General features: G+C 31.4%; 1 protein-coding gene across 1 annotated transcript; it reads left to right on the top strand.

Annotated features, from left to right (window-relative positions):
* Positions 1-3,012: 3,012 nt before the first annotated feature.
* LOC125861798 (pathogenesis-related protein R major form) lies at positions 3,013-3,761 on the top strand. Its single transcript, XM_049541660.1, has one exon. The coding sequence runs from the start codon at positions 3,017-3,019 to the stop codon at positions 3,698-3,700; it is 684 nt and encodes a 227-aa protein (XP_049397617.1). The 5' UTR covers positions 3,013-3,016; the 3' UTR covers positions 3,701-3,761.
* Positions 3,762-21,990: the final 18,229 nt, after the last annotated feature.

The raw sequence follows: 21,990 nt of genomic DNA, 5'->3' as shown, positions 1-21,990 counted from the left end.
CCAGTTAGTCTATCTATCCCTGCTCAATGATGTAGTTAGATAGCTAACTGGGGTAGGCGACGAGAGGTGTATAACCCAGATCATACTATCAACCCTATAAACCAGTAACTTGACAACTGAAATTAATTTTAAGCCAATAATGGGATACATGATATTTTAGTATATGTTGCAGCCCTGGAATTGCTTTTAACTTGCTTGAAACATTATATCAAAGTTGTTCACAATTAGTTACGTTTAATTAGTGCATAATTATTAGTAGATAAACAATAAATCATCAACTCTTGAAAAGGTTACTTTCTACTTTTAGTTGTAGAATTAAGTGAATATAAGTTGATCATAAGTCCCTTGGGAACGATAACTCGTTTCTTTAAGAATCTATATTACTTGCGCGACTAACAACTTTTAGTAGTACACCCCTAAACACTTTGGCTGAATACGCTTTAAATCAATACAACAATATTGATTTCTTCGACATATCTCTTGTTGAGGGTTTCAATGTCCCAATGGAATTTAGTCATGTGTACACGGATGAGTGCTCTACTAGGATCAGATGCACCGCGGACATCATAGAACAATGTCCAAATGAATTAAGGACACCTGGTGGATGCAACAATCCTTGTACGGTTTTCAAGACGGACGAATATTGTTGCACGTCTGGAAATTGTGGTCCGACCAACTATTCGAGGTTCTTTAAGGATAGATGTTCAACTTCTTTTAGTTATCCTACAGATGATTTAAGCAGTCTCTTTACTTGTCCAAGTGGAACCACCTATAGAGTTGTCTTTTGTCCGTAACACATAATACATAAATATGTTTTTTAACTCAACTTCAACTCATATTTATGTCCTCCAATTTTGGGTGTGTGCAGGTAGACACTTAAAGTGCACACACGTCCTATGTGGCATCCTACAAGGCAATTTTCATCCTACGTGGTGTGTTATGTGTATCATGTCACATAAGACTCATGTGTCTAATTGTTCAACTTTATACAAGTTAAAGTGTTTGATTGTGCACACCCAAAATTGAAGGGTGTAAATATAAAATAAGGTCAAGTTAAGAACATATTTATGTATTATGCCTAAATTAAATGGTTGAAACATATTTTCTTCTTTAATTGTTGCTTCTTTAAGACGTTTGAAATTTCTATGACATATTTTTTTCTTTAATTGTTGCTTCTTTTAATACGTTTGAAATTTCTATGCAAGTTTGGTTTACATCATTATCGCTATTTAAATATAGAAATTGCCCACAAGTTAATGTTCTTATAAAAAATACTCACCATTTTATATAATACATAAATGTGCCCTTTAACTTGGCCTTATTTTACGTTTATGTCCTCCAACTTTGGATATGCACAAGTAGACACTTAAGCTTGTATAAAGTAGAACAAGTAAGCACACGAGTCCAACATGGCATAATTCTTTTTATGTGTTATGCCTTTTATATCTGTGTAATTCTTTTTGCGAGAATAGCAAATGCATGACGAAATATTTACGGAATATGAACGTAATGATATATTTACTAATCGTATTGACTAACAAATGGCTCAAAGTAAAGAATAGTACAATACAACTCATGTTCGATTTAATCTTTTTATTGGACTAAAGTTCCATCAATAAATGTTGTATTATTTTTTTTTAGAATAGCTTTGTGATAGTGTATTATATTTTTTTTAATGAAGTTTTGCTCATTTGGTAAGATTGTATAAATAATTTGGATAATTTCAATAGTTTTCACAATTTATGAGATTTTTACGTTTATAAGCAAACAAAAAATAATATAACTTAAAAATCTATATTGTATGTCCAAACAAAACATCAACTTTATATTATATATTTCATATAATAATGATTTCATTTCACCTGACTAAATGGCCCTAAAAATATGAAGATGTTCCTATTTTTCCCCTAATTCTTACATTTTAGTACTCAAATTTCTTATTCTTTGCTTAGTGAAGAATTTCCAAGTCAATGAAATTAGGAGGCCTAATAAAAATTAGCAACACAAAACAATTGCCTATTTGGCACGAAATGCACGATAGAGATGGACTTTGCAATCACAATAAAAATTGTATTTTTGCTTTTATAAATAAATAAATATATATATATATATATATATAAGGTTTATTAACACTAGACCTATATTACTTCAGATTACAAAGTAACAATACAAATTTAATATAATACATTACTAATTAAACACGTCAAGAAGCAAGATGATTCAATAGAAGCACAAATAAAAGTTAGTCATGCAAACAAACAGATGTTTCAAAAGAAGTACAAATAAAAGTTATTCACGCAAACCGTGTATGATCCGAAATAAACAAGAGATGTACTTTGCAATCACAATAACAAGGACAAAAATAGGGATAATCAGAATTTCATACCTCAGTTATTGGTAAATTCTAGTTCTGATCCTTATTATATTTAATTTTGAATTAATTAGAAATTGTATTTTCAGACCGTTACATAGAAAGTATGTTATATTTAGATTATTATTATTAGACCTATAGTATCTTTAATTGCGGATCGGAGCAACAATACAAAGTTAGCATAATACATGTTTAATAATCAATAATTTGCCACAATTATGAAGATTCACTAGAACATGGTACGACATTGCACATTTTAATTAACTTCTGAAAATTCGATTGAAGCTAGTCAAGTCATTTAAGTATTGAGATCTGCAGAATATCGGATACTTCGACTGTCTTATATCAGGTGAAGAGACGTGTCTACAATTGCAGATGACACTCTCTTACCTCTTTCACATAGTGAGTCTATGTCTTCATGATAAATTCTATTTTCCACATAAAAGAAATTTCTATCCAGGCCTATCTCAATAAATCAAGGACTATTACACAAATTTCCACAAGAAAATTGTGTTGTTTGAAATTTCAAAGGTTCTTAGAAGTTAAAATCTATGAAAGTTCATCATACTAGGCCATTAAATTAGCTATTTAAACCCGTAGATTGTGTCTCAAAATAAACACATTCTCAAGTTTAACACACAAAAAATGCATTTCCTCAAGTTTTTCCCCCTTTTTGTCTTCCTTTATTTTGGTCAATACTATTTGTATGTCACTCATGCTGCCACTTTTGACATTACCAATCGGTGCACCTACCCGGTCTGGGCCGCTGCATCTCCTGGGGGAGGCAAACGACTCGACTCGGGCCAAACTTGGAACCTTAATGTGAACCCAGGAACAATCCAGGCTCGCATTTGGGGCCGAACCAATTGTAACTTTGATGGTAGTGGCCGAGGCAAATGCGAGACGGGAGATTGTAATGGGATGTTGGAATGTCAAGGTTATGGTAGTCCACCCAACACTTTAGCCGAATTTGCTCTAAATCAGCCCAATAACTTGGATTTTGTCGATATTTCTCTAGTCGATGGATTCAACATTCCTATGGAATTCAGCCCAATCAATGGTGGGTGCCGTAATCTCTTATGCAACGCACCTATTAATGATCAATGTCCAAACGAATTACGGGCACCCGGCGGGTGTAACAACCCGTGCACAGTTTTCAAGACGAATGAATTTTGTTGTACAAATGGGCAAGGGTCATGTGGTCCTACTGATTTTTCGAGATTTTTCAAACAAAGATGTCCAGATGCTTATAGTTATCCACAAGATGATCCAACAAGTTTGTTTACATGTCCTGCTGGAACAAATTACAAGGTTGTCTTTTGCCCTTGAAGGCTACAAAATTAGAACTATATAGTACTAAGAACTACATATTATATATATTGAATAAAAAGAGAGTGACCAAGAGGAGAGAGCTGGTGAGACGTTGTCTTGTTCAAGTTGTTGCATTCATCTGCAGTTGATTTTATGAAATAAAAAAGATATATATATGTGTGTGTTAAATTGTTAACAGAATTAAGCTTTATGGCGAAGCTAAGATTCGATCAAATTCAATAGTTACACACTCTATTATTTCTTAAAGATAATGCCATGCCAATATCGAATAAGTAAAAGTGCACAGAGGGAGTAACTATCTAGTAAGAGATAAAGACTCGAGGGAGGGCGATAGTTATTACAAGTATTGGCTAAGTTTTCTAATCTGGACAAGTAATAAAAGATGACAATCTAAGTATAGTGAACAAATAAAAGTGAACGGAGAGTGTAGTTATTATAAGTATTGTTTAGGCATAATATAAAAATGTATAATTTAACTTAGTCTTAGCTAACATTCAAATTTTTAAATGTGTACAAATTGACACACACAAACTAAGTGGCATATACTAATCACACCATGTATTATGTCTATTTTCTACCTAGCACGCGTCTTTAGGTTACTATAAATTCCCAGTAATGAAGTCAAAGTCTTCCTCTCCTCTCTATTACAAAGTTAAGCACCATTTTAATTGACCAATGAGTAAACTCTATTGACTATTCGTTCTTAAAAATATCTACTCGAATGTCAAACGGGGGATTGCAATGGACTACTCGAATTTCAAGATTAAGGTACACCCCCAAACACTTTGGCTGAATACGTTTTAAACCAATTCAACAATAAAGATTTCTTCGACATATCGATCTCTAGTTGATGGTTTCAACATCCCAATGGAATTTTGTCCATAAATTTAATTGTATCTTTTTTTGGTAAATAGGAGTAACATTTTATTATTCATAAGTACCTTTTTGCCCTTTAAGTAAATCTTTGCATGGGAGAAGAGGGTCGAACTCGTAATTAGGGTTGTTCATGGTTATGGTTAGAAGATCAAACCGAATTGTAATCCGAACCAAACCAATTTAAAAATCTAATAGTTGGTATGGTTTTGTTAGATTTGGTTTTAAATTTTGAAAACTGATACTATTTGGTTTGGTTTTGGTTTTACTAAAAAATCGCAAAAACAACCAAACCGAACTGAGAAATTATATAGATAAATTTTATAATTATTTATATATTATTCATAAATAAAATATAAATATTTTGTTAAATTTTAATTAACTCAAGTCTTAATTTTACCTTTTTCTCAAGCCCAACACTTAAATTTTAGCCCGATATTAAAACTCTAAGACCAAGTCCATCAAAATCTATTACTTTAATCTTTACCTACCCTATGTCACATAGATAGTCACACTATCTCTTAATGAAATCACTTTATTCTTGTAATAATAACTCTAGTATTGCTTAATTGAATACTTAATAATTTTCTTGTGGATTGTTCATGTATTAGGTGGTTGTGTTTATCGAGATGTGTATACTCTCAACAAATTTAATTTATTACTTTCAAATCAAAATAAAAAACAACAAAAAATCCTAACCAAACCGACAGCAACCAAATCAATAGTTATTTTTTTCATTTGGTTTTGGTTTTAGAAATTTAAAAATCGACTAAATTAGTTTGATTTTAGTTTTAACCAATAACCGATTCAAATCGAACTATGAACACCCTACTCATAATACACAATTTCTTGATTGAGCTCTAAGAATATATATATATATATGAAGATGTTCCTACTTTTCTTGCCCTAGTTCTTAAATTTTAGTACTCAAATTTCTTATAATTCTTTGCTTAGTTAATAATTTCCAAGTCAATGAAATTAGCATGCCTAATAAAATACAATTAGTGAATAGTGACGGCTTGACGACAGATTAAGTAGTCCAGAGAAGTAGGAGCAAAAATTAATAATGCAAACAAATTGCGTATTTGGCACGAAATGGAAGATATGATATGGACTTTGCAGTCACAATAACAAAGATAAAAATATATATTAAAAAATAATAATGTATTTTTGGTCTCATAGTTATTATTACTAGTAAACTGTAATTTTGATCGTTGTAATATATATTTGATCTTGAATTAATTAGAATTTGTATTTTCGGTGTCCTTTATGTAGTACTAATAATAAACATGTTAGGTCTAGATTTATACGTTAAATTATGAAGTAATAATACAAATTTAATATAATATATGGATATTTTTTTTAAAAAAAAAAACATAACTTTATTCATCAAGATTGCGGGTACAAATCTGTAAATCCCGTGATTCTTCTCTCATAAGATATTTATCCATAATTCGAGGGCCGTTTGTGGCGTATTTCTCGACTTAGGATGATTTGGACTTGATCTACATAATTTAAGGGTCGTTAGTGTCGTATTTCTCAAACTAGGATGATTTGAATTAGATCTCTTTATGAATATTCCACGAGTTTGTGGAATATTTGAGATATTTTGATCGCTTTATGGATTTTTCGATATGATATATGGCTAATTAAACACATCAAGAAGCAAGATTTTTCAAGATCAAAGCACGAATAAAAGTTAGTCACACAAAACAAAATGTATATGATACGAAAGAGAAAAATGAGAGATGTACTTGGCAATCACAATAACAAGGACAGATATAGGGATAATTACAAATTTAATAACTTAGTTATTGGTAAATTCTAATTATGATCCTTGTAATATTTAACCTTGAATTAATTAGAATTCATATTTTTAGTCCATTTAGGTAGGAAGTATGTTATATTTAGATTATTATTATTAGACCTATAGTACCTTTAATTGTGGAGCAACTATACAAAGTTAGCATAATAATAAATGATTAATTAAATAGTTAAATAATCAATAGTTCATCAAATTTGAGAAGATCACTAGATAGTATAACATTGCACATTTTAAATAACTCTCAAAAACTTGGTTGAAGTTAGTTAGGTTCGTCGGCCAGTCAAGTATTGAGATCTGCAAGATGTCAAATACTTCGACAACATTTTATCAGGTGAAGAGAAGGAAGTGATAGGTTTAGTAGGGCTTGAACCTACAATAACAAATGACACTCTCTTACCTCTTCCATACTGTGAGTCTATGTCTTCCTGATAGATTCTACTTTACACTTAAGAAAATTTTTGTCTAAGCCTATCTAGATAATAACACAAGGACCAACATTAAATTAAGGACTATAACGCAAATTTCCACAAGAAAATTATGTTGTTTGAAATTTCAGAAACTAATTTGGTGCATCAAAGTGTTGAGATCTGCAGGGTGGCAGGTACTTCGACGACCTTGTATCAGATGAGGAAAAGGAGGTGAAAGACTAAGCAGGGCTCGAACATATGATAATAGATTACACTCTCTTACCTTTTTCATAATGTGGGTCTATGTCTTCATGATAGATTCTTTTTCCACCTAAAAGAAATTTCTATCCAAGTCTATCACAAGGACCAACATTAAATAATTAAGGACTATAACACAAAATTCCACAAGAAAATTGTGTTGTTTGAAATTTCAAAATTTGTTAGAAGTTACAATCTATGAAAGTTCATCATACTAGGCCATTAAATCAGCTATTTAAACCCATACATAGTTTCTCAAAATAAACACACTTTCAAGTTTAACACACAAAAAAATATGCCTTTCCTCAAGTTCCCCCCCCCCCCCCCCCCCCCCCCCCCCCCCCCCNCCCCCCCCCCCCTTCCCTTTTTGTCTTTCTTTATTTTGGTCAATATTATTTATGTCATTCATGTTGCCACTTTTTGTAAGAATTATTATTTATTTACTATTAATTATTTCTTACTTATGGCCCAAGTTTACTTGGAATCAAAGTAATATCATAAATAATATTTAATAAGGAATAGATCTCGTCCGTACATTGGTTACTTGATGGACGTACCAGATTAAGTCATAACCTCTATAAATTGATCCTCCCTCCACCCATTAGGGTTACCACATATTTTCTACATTAATTTCATCGCTGACGGTTGTGGTAACATAAAGTTAGGGCAAGGAGGTAGAAACTAATTTACGACTAACGCTTCCGCTTCTCTTTGTGATGATGTCTTCTGCATCAAGTATGTGCCTCTAACATTCTCTATGTAAGATTATCATGTTCAAGATCCTGAAAGTATTAAATCTTACATGTGGCATCAGAGCCTGGATTGTTTAAACGGATAATCTTCGTATATCTTGCATCTTTATGAATAATATTTACATAATATGTATATGTGAAATTATATATATGGTTCATAGTTTGGGATTAAAAAAAAAGAAAAAATCGTGCGATATGTGAAGATGGTTATGAACAATCGTCGTTTTCTTATGAACAATTCAATATGACTGCTTCATAGAAACTTTGATAGTTAATTGTTTAAATTAATAAAGTAAAATAATCGAAAAGAGGGTTATATGGATGCGGCATTTTTTGGAGAATTGTTTTTTAACCTTTTCCGCATCAGTTTGTCTTTATTATTAAAATAAGAATAAATGAATGAACTTAATTTGAAGGCCTTTCTTCATTTAATGTTGAGTGAATTGATGTTATCAATAACGACAATGAACAATTTTGTTTTATTGCACAAGTTATTGATTTTATTATTAAAATAATATTATTATTCTTTTAGTTTATGTGGTAATGAATCAATTGTGCAACAAATTAAAGTGGCCTACAAAAATTAATGTTTACATATATATAATATTTATGATCACTTGGCATATGTGGATTAGTATAATTCATTATTTATTGGCATATTCAGTATTCCAAGAGAGACTAGTCTGGTTTTTTAACCTGATGCATATATTATGTTTCTATAGTTTGTTAGTCACCAAAGTAGCCAAACTAAAATGTATAAAATTATTCACATGCACAAAATTTTATGATATTATGTGTGCTTTGTATTTATATAGTTTGTTAGTCACCAAAGTAGCTAAACTAGAGAAATTAACGTCTACACATATCATGTTTATGATCACTTGATACATGTATTATGTTTCTATAGTTTGTTAGTCACCAAAGTGGCCAAACTAAAATGTATAAAATTATTCACATGCACAAAATTTTATGATATTATGTGGGCATTTATATTTATATAGTTTGTTAGTCACCAAAGTGGCCAAACTAGTATGGTTAAGAAAAATATGTATTCATAAAAGTGTCATTTATCTATGAAGGTTAATTAAATGCCTATATATTGAAAAATAAATAAATAAATTGACTTTCACTATTGCTAGAACTTAAGAATTTACCCAAAGGTGAATCAATCATTCTACGAATAGTGAAAATTATGAGGTAAATTAATCTTTTTAGTCAAACCTATATTGTATATCCAAAGATGTCATATATGTTTGATTAAAAAATATTCAATTACCTATTAAAGATAAAATTGGCATTTAAATTATGATAATGTGTCGTAGTATCTACCCAAAGGAGAATTACGATATATTTTTATCGCTTTACTGAATTCACATTATTTTCTGATTTGTGAGCATGTATATCTATTTTGCAGTTATTCCTCTTCATTCACATGCTTCGTCTATTACTGTGTTCAATGGATTGAACTTCTCTAAATAGCATGAACAAGTACAGTTCCACTTAGGTGTAATGGATCTTGACTTAGCTCTGTTGAATGACAAACCTACTGCTATTACTAATAAGAGCAGTGAGGATGAGAAGTCTTTTCATAAATCATGGGAACGCTCTAACAGATTAACCCTTATGTTCATGCGAATGATTGTTGCTAACAACATTAAGAGTACTATTCCACAAACAGAAAGTGCCAGAGAATATCTGAAGTTTGTGGAAGAACGTTTTCGTTTTGCCGATAAGTCTTTCGCTAGCACACTAATGGCTGAACTCACGACCATGAAGTTTGATGGGTCGCGTAGTATGCAAAATCATATCATCGAGATGACTAATATTGCAGCAAGCTTAGGACCTTGAGGATGAAAGTGGATGACACCTTATTGGTTCAGTTCATTCTGAACTCATTGCCTCTTGAGTATGGACCATTCCAAATTAACTATAACACTATTAAAGATAAGTGAGATGTTAGTGAATTTTCCAGTATGCTTACTCAAGAGGAGTCAAGACTTAAGAAACAAGGAGGTCATCCCATTAACCTCATAGGTCAAGAAACTGGTAAAGGACTTGCTGCTGTCAGCTACAGACCCAGAGTAGGACCTAAACAATGAACTCTTCTCTTTGGCAACAAACAATCAGTGAAGGCCAACAAGTTTAAGAAAAAGAAAGCACCTGCTAAAGTTCCACAGGATGCTCACAAGGAACTCAAGGCTGATGTGTGTCGTTTCTGTAAAAAGGAAGGACACTATCAGAAAGATTGCCTGAAACGTAAAGCTTGGTTTGAAAAGAAAGGTACATTTAGTGCTTTTGTATGTTTCGAATCAAATTTAGTAAAAGTTCCTAATAATATTGGTGGCCTGATTCCGGTGCAACTATTCATGTATCCACTATATTGTACGGATTCACTACGATCCAAACTACAAATCCAAATAAATATTTCGTATTTATGGGAAATCGTATGAAGGCTCAAATTGAAGGGCATAGGGACTTACCGATTGATCTTGGAGACTGAACATCACATTGATCTATTACAAACTCTTTATGTTCCTTCAGTTTCGAGGAATTTGATTTCCCTTTCAAGACTTTATGTTTCTGGATTTGATTTTAAGTTTGGACATGGATGTTTCAATTTATATAAGAATACTATTTTTTATGGTTCTGGTGTTCTTATTGATGGTTTATATAGATTGAAACTCGATAATAATTTTTGTGAATCCCTGCTTACTATTCATCAAAATATTGGAATTAAACATAGTTCACTAAATGAAAGTTCTGCTTATTTGTGGCATAAACGTTTGGGTCATGTATCCAAAGAACGATTAAAAAGATTAGTAAAGAATGAAATTCATTCAAATTTGAATTTTGCTGATCTTGATATATGTTTGGATTGCATTAAAGGAAAGCAAACCAAACATACCAAGAAAGGTGCCACAAGGACCACTCAACTTCTTGAAATTATACACATTGATATTTGCGGACCTTTTCATGTTCTATCTTTTGGTGGAGAAAAATATTTTATCACCTTTATCGATGATTTTTCACATTATGGATTTATCTATTTGTTGAAAGAAAAATCTCAAACAGCTGACACTCTCAAAGTGTACGTTAATGAGGTTGAAAGACAATTAGATAGAAAGGTTAAAGTTATTAGGTCAGATAGAGGTGGTGAATATTATGGAAAGTATAACGAATCAGGACAATGTCCAGGTCCATTTGCAAAATTTCTTGAAGAACATGGCATATGTGCACAGTATACTATGCCAGGAACACCTCAACAAAATGGTGTTGCAGAAAGGCGTAATCAAACACTTATGGATATGGTTAGGAGTATGATGAGTAATTCCTCATTACCCAAATCATTGTGGATGTATGCTCTTAAAACCGCTATATATTTATTAAACAGGGTTCCTAGTAAGGCAGTTCCAAAGACCCTTTTTGAACTGTGGACGAGAAGGAAGCCTAGTTTAAGACACCTGCATGTTTGGGGTTGTCAAGCATAAGCTAGAGTTTATAATCCACATGAAAAGAAATTAGATTCTCGAACGGTAAGTGGTTACTTTATTGGTTATCGAGAGAAATCTAAAGGGTATAGGTTTTACTGTCCAAATCATAGTTCGAGAATTGTTGAAACCGATAATGCAAAATTCATTGAGAATGGTGAAGTTAGTGGGAGTGTTGAACGACAAAGTGTGGAAATTAATGAGGTAAGGGTAAATATTTCATTGCCCATAAATGTACCGCAACAATAACAAATGTTGTTCCTCTTGTTGAAAAACACTTTAACAATGTTGAACAATATTTGGGTGAAACACTCCAAGAAGGAACTAACTCACAAATATTTGAGGCAAATGAATCACAAACAGTGTCAGTAAGAAAATCTCAAAGAGAAAGAAAATCGGCAATTTCAGATGATTATGTGATTTATTTGCAAGAGTCAGATTTTGACATTGGAATTAATAAAGATCCGGTTTCATTTTCACAGGCTATAGAAAGCACTGAGTCTGATAAATGGATTAATGCCATGAACGAAGAGTTAAAATCCATGGAATACAATAAAGTCTGGGATCTTGTTCCATTACCAGAAAGTTCTAAAAGAATCGAATGTAGATGGGTCTTCAAGACCAAACGCGATTCTAATGGTAATATTGAACGATATAAAGCCAGACTTGTTGCCAAGGGATACACTCAAAAAGGAGGCATTGATTATAAAGAGACCTTTTCACCGGTCTCAAAGAAAGACTCATTAAGAATTGTTTAGGCTTTAGTAGCTCATTATGATTTAGAGTTACATCAAATGAATGTGAAAACTACCTTTCTTAATGGAGACCTCGAGGAGGATGTTTATATGGACCAACCAGAAGGTTTTGAAATTAAAGGAAAAGATTAGATGGTGTGTAAATTAAAGAAGTCAATATATGGACTCAAACAAGCCTCACGACAATGGTATATAAAGTTTAATGATACCATAACATCTTTTGGATTTAAGGAAATTACCGTTGATCGGTGCATATACCAAAAGATTAGTGGGAGTAAGTTTATATTTTTAGTCCTGTATGTTGATGACATTTTACTTGCTGCTAATGATTTAGGCATATTGCGTGAGACGAAAGACTTTCTCTCTATGAACTTTGAAATGAAAGATATGGGTGAGGCATCATATGTGATAGGGATAGAAATATTTCGTGATAGATCACAAGGATTATTGGGACTGTCTCAAAAAGGTTATATCGAAAGAGTTCTAGAGAGATTTAACATGAACAATTAAGAATAGTTCCTATTCAAAAAAATGGGACAAATTTAATCTCATGCAATGCCCAAAGAGTGATGTAGAACGAAAAGAAATGAAATCAATTCCTTCATCTTTTATTGTTGGAAGTTTGATGTAATGTTCAAACTTGCACAAGATCGGGTACTAGTTTTGCGGTCGAAATGCTAGGAAGATAGCAAAGTAATCCTGGAATGAATTAATAAAAAATAACTGCAAAGAAAGTTTGTGGCATGTTATGAAGCCACAATTCATGCATTATGGTTGCGGAACTTCATTTCAGGACTTGGGGTTGTCGACACCATTACCAAGCCGCTAAAAATTTATTGTGATAATGCTGCAGCAATATTCTTCTCCAAGAACAATAAGTACTCCAAATGTGCCAAACATATGGAAATTAAGTACTTTACTGTTGAGGAAGAAGTTCAGAAACAAAGAGTGTTACTTGAGAATATTAGAACTGATCTCATGATTGCAGATCCATTAACAAAAGGCTTACAACTAAAGACATTTAAAGAACATGTTCAAATGGGTCTTGGTTGTACTTATAATTGATACATTTATGATGTTTTTACACTCTGAGCTCAAATTATGTGTTTCTGATATAGATTAATGACTTTCTTGTTTCTCATAATGGTGTATACATTATTGTCTTGAGATATTACAAGATAAGTCTCTATGAGACATTATTGTGGACCATAATGTTATATCTTTTATAGCTTGTGAACCTAGTATGATAAGTTGCTAATGTAGTAGTATATGGAAGGAAGTATGTAGCTTAAAATTTATGTACAACCGCCATAACTCGCATTAGTACTTTGTTATATTGTGGTATTTATGATGGACATTATAGAAGAGATATATTAGACACGCAACTAATGTTTATTAAATATTAATGTTATATGGTCATTGGGCCAAGTGGGAAAATGTAAGAATTATTATTTATTTACTATTAATTATTTCTTACTTATGGCCCAAGTTTACTTGGAATCAAAGTAATACCATAAATAATATTTAATAAGGAATAGATCTCGTCCGTACATTGGTTACTTGATGGACGTACTAAATTAAGTCATAACCTCTATAAATTGATCCTCCATCCACCCATTAGGGTTACCACATATTCTCTACATTAATTCCATCGTTGACGGTTGTGGTAACATAAAGTTAGGGCAAGGAGGTAGAAACCAATTTACGACTAATGCTTCCGCTTCTCTTTGTGATGATGTCTTCCGCATCAGGTATGTGCCTCTAACATTCTCTATGTAACATTATCATGTTCAAGATCCTGAAAGTATTTAATCTTACACTTTTGACATTACCAATCGGTGCACCTACCCAGTCTGGGCCGCTGCCTCTCTTGGGGAGGCAGACGACTCGGGCCAAACTTGGAACCTTAATGTGAACCCAGGAACAATCTAGGCTCGCATTTGGGGCTGAACCAATTGTAATTTTAATGGTAAAAGCCCTCATAGCAGTCCCATTTATGGTAAAAAACCATGCTGAAATAAAAAGAGGAAAAGCTCGAATGGTCATAAACTATAAAGAGCTAAATAAAAATTGCATATTTGACAGATATTTTATCCCAAATAAAAACAATCTTATAAACCTTGCCAAGGGAAAAACTTACTTTTCAAAATTTGACTGTAAAAGTGAATTTTGGCAAATAAAATTAGCAGAAGAATATATCCCATTAACAGCGTTTAGTACGCCTAATGGACACTACGAATGGTTAGTCATGCCTTTCGGATTAAAAATGCCCCTCAAAATCTTTCAAAGAAAGATGGACAAAATATTTTCCGAAAAGGAATTTTTAATCATTTATATAGATGATATACTAATATGTTCTCACACATATCAAGAACATTTAACACATTTAAAAGAATTTTCAGAAATATGTTTAAAAAATGGAATTATTCTAAGCCAAAAAAGGCAGAAATAAACAAAAATGAAATAGAATTCTTAGGAATGATTATTTAAAAAAATGGAACACAACTACAAGCTCATATCTCAAAAAAGATTGTAGAATTCCCTGACAAATTGACAACGAAACAGGAAATACAACGATTTTTAGGATGTCTTAATTATGGAGGAGAATTTATTTCGGATCTAGCAAAAAAGAAAAATATCCTGCAAAAATTAATAAGAAAATCCAACAGACTTGGATGGACTGAAGAGCACACTCAATGCATTAAAAATTAAAGGAAGAATGCTCTAAGTTACCAAAACTTAGATTACCAGAAGAAAATAACAATTTGGAATTACAAACAGATGCTTCTGACTATCATTGGGGAACATTATTACAAACTAATTTAAATGAAATCTGTAGGTACACAAGTGGTACTTTTAATGAAGCGGAAACAAGATATTCCACTAATGAAAAGGAATTATTAGCTATTGTTAGAGGAATTAGAAAATTTTCAGCTTTCCTATTACCAAAAAAATTTGTTATTAGAACTGATAACACGTATGTATCAGGATTAATCTCAAACACATTTTCATCAGAACCACATAGAGGGGCTGTGATGCATCCTCGGATACATGCTATGCGAAATTTGTTTAGCATTCTTTATGTTGTATGAAGGTCATTTCTTTTCAAAATACCTTTTGTATTCTTGTATTCAAAATACTCTTGTATTCTTATCATTTTTATCTCATGGATTGCTACAATCAATTTTATAGATTTTAGGCTTACAGATAAAAAAACCTTCTCTAAATCTTGTATGGACTTCTACAGGTTATATAGAGCTATGCAATGTTTTCGCGCTCTTTTTCTCACTAAGTGTAAGTGATATTGAATATGTTTCATATTACTCTAAAAACATGAATGATGTATATTGTATTGTTAGTTTAATCATATAATAATTGATTCCCTATAGGTACTAAGTATTTTCAATTCTATGGATATAATAAAAATATGATATAATTTGTTTTTAAAGATAATAATTATGAAATACAGAGGTTTGCGTTTATACCTTTCTTCTGTTCCTTCGTTGAATAGTTTTTATCACTACCGCAACAATTCTCCTTTCAAGCAATGAACAGTTTTTCGCCTCCCTGACCTCAGTCTTTCGGCTACTTTCCTATTATTCCTTCTTTAGGCTGAAGATCCATATCTTCACTTAAGACTATTCTTGGAATTTAGAGAAGAGAGATATACAAACCAAACTGCTTATTTCATAATATTATCTTCCCACACAAATCATACATATTTTACTTATCCTTAGAACATAAAAATACTTTTCCCTGACGGGAGAAGTTTCTACTCACTTATCAAGGTACCTAACATTGTTCTCTAATGGTTGTTTTGGAGAAAATGTAGTTTGCCTCCTAAGTGTGATTTCTCTCTCCTTTTATAGATGTAAGGAGGGACTAAGTATTACATTTTTGTTTTTCAGGGACTCCCCTGAAAACTTGGATAATTATTATGTTCGTCCTTTAATCATAGTTGTAAAGATAATGATGGTCGACCAGATTTGACATCTCTTTTTGACCGAAGAGATAAAGTGTGAAGAGATAAAATTTCCTTTTGTCTCTTTCTTCATGATGTAAGTGCTTACGTCTTTTGTCTTGTTGCTTTTACAGCTGTTTGTTTTCAAGTTGAAACTTTACTCTGATCCATATTTATGTACCGAGTGTTTGTGATCTAGAAACTTACAGGCAAGCTTCCACGTTTCTTCAGTTGCTTCTAGTCTAAGCTCAATGTCAAGGATTTTTTCCTTCAATGTTTTGGATTTGGATTTTCCTTTAGTCATTAAGACCCAATCGTGATCTTGGTCTAAGACTTTGTAATCTTCATTGTAAAAACGTTTGAGAATAAAATATAGTGCTTTAATTCCCAAAGCTCTTTTAGTTTGTATCCATTTTTTGTTTAGATGCGGGAGCTTTTTATCTATTCATATTGTTTTGATATTAAAATCTTTCAATTTTTCTACCGTAATATAGTTGATGGTAGGAAAATATAGTTGCAAGTCTTTGCTTTCCATGGAGATACTAAAGAATCTGCAATAGACTCCTTCACCTTGTGTATAATTTTTTACTGAGCTTATCAGTTGTTCAGGTAGTTTGGATATCTCCTGTAGATCTGATTAGCATAAACTCGATCTAAGTAACCAAATCCAAATAATTGAGCTGTAAAACCCAGTGATCCGTTCGAAAATATTGAAATTCTCGAAAACAAACTAGTTGACCCTAAAACTCCGAATGTTTCTCCACTTGCTTCAGGGAGATTGTAAATATATCTTGTAAAAGCAATATATTCTTCTTCTTTGAATTTTGTTTTCCAACCTGAAAAGAAGAAAAAACTTATGTTCCAAATGGAACTTTGTTAACACTTCCTTATGGTTTCCCAGAGATAAATTTTTCAACTTTCGTTGAAGATGTGCTTTTTTCTTCTTTCGAAGAATTGGCCTCATTTTGATTTGCTTGGCTTTTACCTTTGTCCTTAGACTTAGGTTTTGGTATATTCATGTTTACCGATGAGATGTTTTTGGCACTAGGTGCTAATAGGACATCTCCTACCACTTCGTTGGGATTAATATTCCTTTCAGGATTTGAATTCCTTCTTAGACATATGTCCAGATGTTCACATAACAAAAGAAATTCGTTCATGTTTTCAATTTGATCATCACTGAGTTGATCAATTTCATATTGCATTTTTCTTGCTTGTTCGGACAAGCTTACTAATTCATCTCTGATGTTGAATAGTTTGTGGCTTTTTTCATCAATGGACTTTTCCACAAGTTGCATTTTTTTAATACACTGTTAATCAGAATTTGTGTTTGATTATCCATATTGGATGTTTCTTGAGAGAAAATCTGCAAGAGAATTATCAATTCCTTTAATATGCTCTATTTTAAAAGAATAGAATGATAATAAAACTTGTCACCTATGCAATCTTCTGTATTGTGATTCTGATGGAAGTTTGTTTGAGATTATATAATCTTGATACCTGCATGCTATCAATTCTAATAACAAATTGTTTTGATAACAGGAAAGCTAAAAATTTTCTAATTCCTCTAACAATAGCTAATAATTCCTTTTCATTAGTGGATATCTCGTTTTCGCTTCATTAAAAGTACCACTTGTGTACCTGCAGATTTCATTTAAATCAGTTTGTAATAATGCTCCTCAATGATAGTCAGAAGCATCTATTTGTAATACCAAATTGTCATTTTCTTCTGGTAATCTAAGTTTTGGTAACTTAGAGCATTCTTTCTTTAATTTTTTAATGTACTGAGTGTGCTCTTCAGTCCATCCAAGTCTATTGGATTTTCTTATTAATTTTTCCAGAATATTTTTCTTTTTTGCTAGATTCGGAATAAATTCTCCTCCATAATTAAGACATCCTAAAAATCGTTGTATTTCTTGTTTCGTTGTCAATTTGTTAGGAAATTCTACAATCTTTTTGACATGTGAGCTTGTAATTCGATTCCATTTTTTGAAATAATCATTCCTAAGAATTCTATTTCATTTTTGTTTATTTCTGCCTTTTTCTGGCTTAGAATAATTCCATTACATATTTCTGAAAATTCTTTTAGATGTGTTAAATGTTCTTGATATGTGTGAGAACATATTAGTATATCATCTATATAGACAATTAAAAATTCCTTTTCGAAAAATATTTTGTCCATCTTCTTTGAAAGATTTTGAGGGGCATTTTTTAATCCAAAAGGCATGACTAACAATTCGTAGTGTCCATTAGGCGTACTAAACGTTGTTAATGGGATAGATTCTTCTGCTAATTTTATTTGCCAAAATCCACTTTTACAGTCAAATTTTGAAAAATAAGTTTTTCCCTTGGCAAGGTTTATAAGATTGTTTTTATTTGGGATAAAATATCCGTCAAATATGCAATTTTTATTTAGCTCTTTATAGTTTATGACCATTCGAGTTTTTCCTCTTTTTATTTCAGCATGGTTTCTTACCATAAATGTTGGACTGCTATGATGGCTTTTACTCATCCTAATAAGTCTTAGGTTGATTAATTCTCTGAGTTGAGCTCTAAACTCAATTTTATCATCATCGTTATAGAGCATAGGTTTTACTCTAATGATGATACTGGGATCTTTGAGTATTAAGGTTGCCCTTTCTTGATTTTTTTCCCCAATTTTCTAAGGGATTTTCACCATAAGATCTTTGTAGATTTTCCTTAATCTGTTCTAGATTAAGACATTTACAAGAGATTTTCTTTATTTTTCTAAATACCTCTCTTATAATTTCTATTTTCCTTTTCTTTTTTTTTATCATAGGCAAATATTTTATTTATAGAAACAATTTTTTATCCTAAAATTATTTCTACCTTTTCCTTTGACTGTGATAGTCGTTCTTTGACACATGTAATACCAATCATTGATATGTTGTTTTTATTGGTATCCCAGTCTTTTAGTAAAAAAGATTTTTCTAAACTAGCTTCTGATTCATTATCAATTTGACAACATGTTGTTAATTTAGTATCATAGAAAGTTATTTCTACGAAGATTGATATCCGGAAAGATGTTTCTTTGGGCATTTTAGATTTTTGGTATGAAACAAGTCTCATTTTTGTAACTCATTTCTATTCCATTTTTTCCTATACTGTAGTCGTTTAGACTATTAAGGAACAGATTTCCTAAGATTAGGTTGTGATCACTTTCGTGATTTGTAATATAATAAGGGACTGTTTTTCTTATTGTATCTAACTGTATTGGTAAACCTACCATATTTATACAACTAAAGTTATTTAGGTCTTATAGATATAAGGAGTACCTTCGTGGATTGGTAATCCATCCAATACCATACCTTTGACATGATTTGTTGTTGCACCTGTTTGTAGCAAAATTTCTTGTTCTTTCCATTCGATTCCGTTAAAGATTCTTCCTGCAATTCTAGTAATGTTAGAAGTTTCAAGAATCCTTTTAGAATATTTGTGGGATATACTTTTCTTTATTGAATTTCTTCCATATTCTAATAAAGGTCTCGGATTGCTACTTGAGCTTCCTATTTCTTGTGATTTTTCAAAACGAATTTCATATTCTTCTTGAATTTGGGATTGTTGAATTTTTGCTTCAACAATTCTTGCTATTCCTGCACATTCTTGATGATCATCTCTTTATTTTTGTATACACTACCATGATTGGAGTTTGTAACTGTATATAGAGCTTGGTAATAAATGCTCATGATGTGATTACATGGTTTGAATAGGTTGTTTCTTTTTACCTGAAAATGTAAGCTCAAAGCATCATTAAAGTCTGCATCCTTAAGTGAAATACAGTACTTGGGATAATATGTAAATAGGAGTTTGGTATAGTCTAGGTTGCCTTCAACTATACCAAGATTTCCTTCTCTGGCATTCATGAATCTTTCATCTGAAAGATTGATGATAATAGGGCACTTGATCCCTTCTTTAAAAGTTGATTTAACTGAAATTTGGATTCCTCCTAAATGGACATAATTTATTTTTTTTCTTTTTCTTTCAGGAATTTTTCTGAGGATCTGTTCAATCATTGGTTTAGTTAAAAGATTTAACTTATGTTTTCCTGTAGTTTGGGTAATTTCTATTACCTTTTCCATCTCTTGATATTCATGATAGGAAATTTAATTTCTTGCAAACATTCTTTGCATTTTGTTGAATATATTATTTGCAGTTTTGAGATTAAGTTGTAATCCTTGGATTTTCTTTAATAATTCTTCATCGAATGTTGCTTTTAGGGCATAACCCCTTTTGATCTTCTTCAATTTCTATATTTTGTATTGAATTATCCGTTTCTTTTTATATTTCTTGATTCATTTAGTCAGATTCTTCTAAGCTGGTTGAATATTCTTCATATAATTTTTCATAGAATTCATTACTTTTTATTGATGTTACCGATTTCAAATCTGAATCAATTTCTAGTCTATCAATTTTTGATTTTTTTACTCTTTTTTTATTCGTAACTTATGTTTTCCTGTAGCTTGGGTAATTTCTATTACTTTTTCCATCTCTTGATATTCATGATAGGAAATTTAATTTCTTGCAAACATTCTTTGCATTTTGTTGAATATATTATCTGCAGTTTTGAGATTAAGTTATAATCCTTGGATTTTCTTTAATAATACTCCATCGAATGTTGCTTTTAGGGCATAACCCCTTTGATCTTCTTCAATTTCTATATTTTGTATTGAATTATCCGTTTCTTTTTGTATTTCTTGATTCATTTAGTCAGATTCTTCTAAGCTGGTTGAATATTATTCATATAATTTTTCATAGAATTCATCACTTTTTATTGATGTTACCAATTTCAAATCTGAATCAATTTCTAGTCTATCAAGTTTTGATATTTTTACTCTTTTTTTGTTACATTCGTAACTTTTGTGTCCTTCTTCGCCACAGTTGTAGCATTTACATTTATCTTTTGTTTTCTGAAAATTATTTTTCTTTTTATAATACCGTTTTTTAGGTACATAGTCCTTTTTTGAAATATTTTTCCTTTTGATTAAGCCTTTCTTGTGCTTCTTTTGTCTTTTATAGGACTTATCGTTGCATCCCCATGGTGTTGCAGCATTTGTATCTAGGCAATAAATTTGGGTTTGATTCTTTTGGCATTTCTTTGTATGTTATGTGTCATACATAGTTGTCCAAGTGTATTGTTTAGGAAAGATATTCTTTGTCCAAGAATATCTCCTTCCATGTTTTCTTTTTCATATTCTTCTCTAAAATATTTTGCCCAAAAGCCTGGTAATTTTTGAAAATATTTTTCAAGGTATGGCAACATTTCTTTACTGCTATCAAATATCTTATAATAATATTTTTTGAATTCACAAGTGTATTCTTGAATATAACTCATTTTGCAAATTTGCAATTTTTTTGCTATTATTCTTAATTTTTCTCTATTTTGTGATGCACTTCCTTCACCACCTAGGAATTTGTTTCCAACGAACTGTATAAGGGCTCTTATCCCTTCTTGAATGGATTTTTTGAATCATTCTATGGTATGATTTTTGATGATTCCTTTCGCATCATCTGACAATCTGGTATGTCAATTGCTTACTTTAACGGTAAAAGTATTTATCTCAATGATATATTTTTCCTCGTCGGTGTAATTTATTCATTTTCCTAATAGAAAGAAAAGAAATATGTTTTGTGCCCATATATCTAAATCTAGTTCTAGTTCTCTTTACAGTCTAGGTCTAGAAATTGAGTTGTTCCTACATCTCCTATTGAGAGTCTATTTGACATATATTTAGATTTATTGCTATTATAATATTGATTCATGAAGTCTTTACCTTTTTTTGCTTTTGGTATGAAATTTCTTTCGAAATTTTCTAGTTGTAAATTTTCTTCTTTTAGGGTGTTTGATCCTTCCCCTATATCAAATTTCCCATGGGGTCCTCCTATATCTCCCTTGTTTGTTAGAACTTTTATTTTTTGATCTGAAAGATCAAGGTCTTCTAAAGCATAA

Source organism: Solanum stenotomum, chromosome 4 (assembly GCF_019186545.1).
Source record: "Solanum stenotomum isolate F172 chromosome 4, ASM1918654v1, whole genome shotgun sequence".
NCBI lineage: Eukaryota > Viridiplantae > Streptophyta > Magnoliopsida > Solanales > Solanaceae > Solanum > Solanum stenotomum.
The sequence above is the reverse complement of the archived record's forward strand: the minus strand, read 5'-3'. Positions and strand labels throughout refer to the sequence as shown.

Bases quoted from the DNA above. Each gene is read 5' to 3' on its own strand.
- LOC125861798 (XM_049541660.1), top strand. From the start codon at position 3,017: ATGCATTTCCTCAAGTTTTTCCCCCTTTTTGTCTTCCTTTATTTTGGT.